Genomic DNA, 6,332 nt, shown 5'->3' on the forward strand with positions numbered 1-6,332 from the left:
TGTACACTGTGCCCTCACTTTCTCTAGCTCCCCGCCATGCTTCAGGGGAATGGTACACAGCAAATGAGGACATTTAGTTCTAAGGACTTCCACTTTCAAGTTATATTAAATAATAAGCGCTACTATAGATATAAAAGAAAATGAAGAGAAAATCTTTTAGAGAATAGCCTACCCAAAACTAATATTTTTTTTCCTTTTTTTTTTTAAGGTGAACACACACAAGAAACGAATTCACCTCATTCACTCAAAAAGGATGTAGAAAATATGGGCAAAGGTAAAGCAAAGTTTTAATTCTGTAGAACTTAGCTTTAAAAGACTATAGAGATAATAGGAGGATATTTTTGTTCTACTCCATATTTTAAGCTTGACAAGCAACATATGAATAATATATGGACCATTGGGTGGATATAATTGAGATTAATGCATACATATCAATCAATACATGACACTGTAATATAATACTTTAAAATAATATATTACATTGATTTATATTCATGGATTTCTGCACAAAATCTATCCTATGTCTATGCAACACTTTTTAAACTGGTAAAATATTTTGTCTTATAATAATAAATTGCCATATCTAACAGTTCTCTGGAGAGTTATTTGTAAAGATTAGTAAAATGACTCTTCATTTTTTTCTTTATTAGAAGAACTTCAGAAGGTTTTATTTGAACAAATAGATTTGCGGAGACGACTAGAACAAGAATTCCAAGTGTTAAAAGGAAATACATCTTTCCCAGTATTCAGTAAGCAATCACTTTTATTTCATTGCATTATGATATTAGATGACATTGCTATTATTAGGCTTAAGAGTGTGCTTGGAAGTATTAAGTGACTATGTAAAGCACCATTTGGTGTTCCCATGGTTTCTGTCTAAATATTTGGAATTTTTAGTCTGTTATTTATGCTTCGAATCAGCTCACAGATGAAATTTCTTACAAAACCTTTCGTGTTTACTGTATTTGGTATATATGTATCTGTATATATTGTGTATATTTAAAATATGAATGCAAATATACCATTAAATATGTAGATGTATTTAAATATTCAGATATATTTAGATGATATATTTTTAAAAAAAAGAATTACTCAAGTATTTTTATTCTCTAAAGTAGGAAAAATAAAGAACAATTAATTTTTATCCTCAGATAGTGCTAGCTGGAGAGCTGCTTGGTACTTGAGATATGTATAAATATGAAGATTTAAAATTTAACAATTCGATGTACACATATTTTAATTGAAATTGGTATAATTTTAGTAGTTTTGGATTCTCCATTAATATTTAATGTCAAAATCCCATTCCAACATTGGCGGTAGGAGATATTGTACTGTAAAAACTATTGATTCTACTCCCAGAATTCTGGAATTACAGAAAGACCTTATGTATGTGGCCAGATTTCTAATTCACCAGACTTGGTTTGGGTCACATTCGGACAACTACATCACAATAGTGTTTTTTCAAGCTTTTTGTAGTTTTACTTGGTCGTATTCCTCTCTCAAGAGAAGGGAGTGTGAGAAAGAAAATAGTATGAAACTTATATTTTAAATTATGTAAATTTAATATGAATTTTTTCTCGGACACCTTTTGGAATGTCAGCATGCTCCTTGTTTATTAATCCAGGTATCACAGAATGCATGTTGGCAATTTCTGTGCTAAAGTCATAGACTAGCATCTGGAAGAAGATTTTTCAGTAATCATGACGATTTTAATAATATGAGCATGAAGGTCTGTGTTCACCAGGGCTTCTCCACTGTAATCGTCAGCACGATTGAAAGATGTACCCTCTCGGGTAGTGTTTTTGAATAGTACAAAGTTCCTGGTAACATGTCACACTGAGTTCCACCAGAACACTTTGCACAGTAAAAACAAACAGGATGCATAACAGAAGAGAGGTCCGATCGCAAGGAGCAACAGGGCCTTCCAAGTCTGTGCTCTCTTAGTATACCCACAAAGGAAGTTTGGAACTCAAGTGCTTCAGTATTTCAAATTTGGAGAATGCTTGCTGAGGCTTGGAATAAGACTGGAGGGAGGAGAATGGCCAATAGCTTTTGATAGTATATTAGGAACATCATGACGTTTGGAGTTTTGAAAAAAAGAGAAATGTATTTAAAATATCTTTGAAACCTAAAAAAAAGCAGATACTTGCAAAGGATTCAGGATTCTGTAATTTCTAAAAGTGTACCTTAAGACAGAATGTACCGTTCCTTGCAGCGATAAGCAAACATTGAATGATTAGTTTCCCCTATAAGCTAATGTTTATCTAATTGTTGAGTTTACAAATCTTTGCTTTTAGATTCAGCAGAGCAGGTCAAAGCCCACTGAATCCCTAAAGTGCCCACCTTTTATGATCCAGCATAGCCATAATTTATCCTATTAACAAAAGCTAATTAATCATTTGAACAAATTAATTTTTCATTATTTATAAATTTTCCTTATTAACTGTTCTACTATACATGCACGTGTTTCTTTTTCTTTTTTTTTAAGTTAAAATGTTATAGTACATCTGGCTAGTTTTGATTCAGACCTGTCATTCAGCCTTTTGAACTGAATTCAGATGAATCCTCTGTAATTACCACATATATGAAACACTTCAATTAAACAACAAAAAAATTTTCTTCTTTTTTATCTGCAGTATACTCCACTGACCAAGGAAGTGGTGTGTGTGTGCACAAGTTTGAATAATGCGTGGTTTCAACACACCACAAAGAGGCAGTTAATTTCACACCAATGAAAATAGCAGATGCCCATTACGTGTTGGTTAACTAAATGTGAGAGGCTGTGAGGCTGGCGGACAGATTTAGATGGAAAGGGGAAAACAGAACTTTGTAAAGCCACATGAGAAGGAAGCATAGAGGAATCGCAGTTGGAGTTTTGCAGAGCTTTTTACTAGGAGGTGGGCAGACACTCACAGGCGTGACACCTAAAATTCAATTTGCTTAAAGCATTGGGGAACTAGGCTAAGCTATCGTGCGTGACAGTTAAAAACCCAGTCTTAATCAACCAGACCCAAGATCACTTTGAGGTCTGCTACTTCCTGGTTGTAGAACCTTGGAAACTATAAAATGGGCCAGATAATTTCTATCTCATAGGAGGAAGAGAGGACTAAATGAGAGGCTCCGCACGAAAGGCCATGCATATCGCTAGCATAGGATAAACTGCTATGATGATGGGGATAACAAAGCAGGAGGAGGAGGGGGAAATTATTAGCATTGAGCTCTAGAAAAGCATTTCTAAAACAGGTCCAAATTTCCGAGTTTCTCATGGGCTTCTTGTTGTGGTTCTGAGGGTTAATGGGGACCACAGGAATGAATAAAGGTAAGGATAACGATCAGAGGAAGGAGGAAGAGAAGGGAGGAGGAGAAAGCAAGTCTCAAAATGGGAGCATGTGGGGAGCAGGATGGGATAGAGATTGAGAGGAGGAAGGAAAACAAGAGTGTCTCTCCACTTGCTGGGATGGAGGCTTCCAGAGCTGCTCTTCATAAATATTGTCCAAGACCCTGATGGGGAAATAAGGGAGGAGGACAGAAGCTAAAACAGGAGGGCCAGGCAGGCATTTGCCATTAGGGCAGAGGCAGAGAAGCACAAGGAGCTTAGTAGCGAGGACTCCCGATGTGGTCACTGACTCCCCGACTGAGTCATCTTAGGCAAGTTACCTAAGCTCTTTTTCAACAGTAAAACAATGCTACTACCTACCTCAAAGGGTTACTGAGAAGATGACGTGAGTGAAATGTATAAAGTATTTAGTACAGTGACTGATACATAGTAATATGAGTTGTTGCTGCCGTATTCCATTTTAAAGTTTGATACTTACAGTCCTGCAGGGACTTTATAGTAAACCAGCTGATATTAGAAGCCAGAACTTCTAGAGATTTATTGGGCTATAGTTACAGAGAGTGGAACAGGCAGTAAAACTTGGTTTGATACCAGACCGTGTTGTTCAGTTGACAAATTGGATAGGACATGAGAAGAGAGGTAGGGTGGGTATCCTAAGGAAAGGTGGAAAAAATGTATTCTAGAATTGGGCGGAAATAGGTATTTGGAGGGAATGGATGATGAGCTTCACCCCTATAAAGGTCGCCTTGAGATGACGATAGGACAGCTGGTCAAATGTCCTGCAATGACAGTCATGTTTAATTGGACAGGAATAAGTGACTAGAGCTCCTGTCCCCAACATGCCACCATTCCAAACTCTCCCACTAGTGACTGGTCTAATCATTTTTGCAGCTATCAATCCATAAGTCATTTGTGCCACTGCTTTGCGTCCACCTTCCCTAGCGAATCTGTCTCTTCTTTCCCCTTCTCCTGTAGCATCCTTCCTTTGTGATAACATCTGTTCCTTTTTCGTTTCCCTCTTCCCACCAGCCACTAGCATAACCTAAGAGCCTAGCCCTGAACCTGGGACCTGCTGAGAGGTTGCCAGATGAGGCTACGCATAAAGAAGGCACTCACACTGCCCACCCCCCCCCACACACACACCCTTTCCCATGTCACTGCATGTCACTGGGTCCTCACCTCCCTTCCCCACCCACTCCAGCCTTTCCTCCCGATACCCTTCACCCAGTCTTCCTAAAACTCTGCATTGGCCCCAAGTCTTCCACTCAAGGAGCTATAGTGATTCCATATTGCTGATCATATTGTCTGACTCTCAAAACCCTCCATAACTGGCCCACCCTGCCTCTCCAGTCTTGTTTCTTCTTGTCCCTCTGCACAGTTCCAGTTACCCTGCAGACTGCTCTCTCCTCTTGCTTTCCACCTCTGCACGCTGAGCGTCTCCAGTCTGGAACACCTCCTCTCGTCTAGGTATTCCTCATGACTCGGCACACAGCTTTCCTTCCACCACCCCCAGGAAGGCTTCCCACTGTTGTAGTAGGCACTCTTTGCTTAGGCCCTATTTGTTTGTTTCTAGTTCCACTCCTCTCGGCTTATTTCCCATATACTACTCCTCTCCATCCCACAGCCTTGTAAGCTGGTCCAGGAAAGGGTGTTCTTTTGTTTCTACCCACACAGTACCTGGCATATTATGGGTACATAACATATTCTCAGTAAATGATTGATATAAATTTTGGCATCGTATTCAAAGAGATTAAAGCTGACAATGAAGAATGAGGTTGGATCACTGAAATCTGTTGTATAAAGGAGATTAGTGAGGGCTCATGAGTTGAGTCCTTGGATTCGTGAGTCCTGTGACAAATTCGTGGCACTTGAGGGAATTGAGTGGAAAGGCCAGTCGGTTATGACAGGGAAGGCCTAATGACTGGGGCTTTTATGAAAAATTTAAATAGTAGATTTTGAACATGTCATCATTTTAGGTTCTTATAAAGAATTACTCTTCCAAGTTACTGTTAAGTTTACTTCATATTAAAAATAAACTGTATTTCATCTACTTGAATATGCTTATCCCATTGGTCACCTATGGCTGTTACTGGATTCATTCTATCTTCCATGGTTTCCATCCTTCCTCTCTCTTTTAGTAGTAACCTCTGGAGGAGGAGAGATGGCAGAATTCTCAAACACTGTACGGGTCAAAAGTCACAATAGTTGCTTAAAAGCAGCGATAACAAAACAAAGACTGTGTAAACAAAGTGAGCCCGAAAGCCTACTGTTTGATGAGTAGGATACACTGGGTGAACCAGATGTACCATATGGGTTTTTATTTCTGGTCCCAGGAATATAGGCTGGATACTTTTTTGTTATTGTAGTTTGGAAAACCCTTTGGCTTTTCACACTGTGCACGTTAACACAACGCAGCCCTGGCCCCTGAGTTGCCTGGGAGATGGAGCTTCAGTGCTTGTTTCTTCCTTTTATACTGTTGTTTTCCAAAATTAATTGTGTTTTAAGTGATTTACATTAGAGATATCAGCCTAATGATTTTTTTCATCTCCAATTAAATTGTGCTTTCATCAACCTTTAGAACATAATAAAAATGTTTTTTTTTCTGTTCGCCAATTAACAATCTTCGTGACTCAAAATTTATACATGTGCTTCTTGTAGAAAACCTTAAATGTACAGAAATACAAAGAGAAGAAAACGGAAATCACCTATAATATTGTCACCTAGAGATAAACAATGTTAACATTCTGGAGTTTTGGCCCTGTATATTAAATCCTTTTTTTCAACAAAAGGAAATATACACACCATATTTTTACCCTCCTTGTTTTCACTTAATATGAGCATCTTTGCATTACTACACAGCAGTCACAAATTTACTCTTATGTTGGACATTGAAGTTTATCTAAGTTTTAGATGATGAACATCATTGTAACTAAACCTTTGCGTATATCCATAATTACTTCCGTAGGATAAACTCCTAAAAGAATTGCAGTGTGAA

At 38.1% G+C, this 6,332-nt stretch overlaps 1 protein-coding gene across 1 annotated transcript in view; it reads left to right on the forward strand.

Moving 5' to 3' along the window:
* Nucleotides 1-6,332, forward strand: part of SKOR2 (SKI family transcriptional corepressor 2) — a 40,077-nt gene that overhangs the window by 16,838 nt on the left and 16,907 nt on the right. Inside the window, 2 exon segments of the mRNA XM_006920094.2 lie at nucleotides 209-274; nucleotides 651-749. Of these exon segments, the coding sequence (XP_006920156.2) occupies nucleotides 209-274; nucleotides 651-749 (165 nt within the window).

The sequence above is a fragment of the Pteropus alecto genome, unplaced genomic scaffold, assembly GCF_000325575.1.
Source record: "Pteropus alecto unplaced genomic scaffold, ASM32557v1 scaffold146, whole genome shotgun sequence".
Taxonomy (NCBI): domain Eukaryota; kingdom Metazoa; phylum Chordata; class Mammalia; order Chiroptera; family Pteropodidae; genus Pteropus; species Pteropus alecto.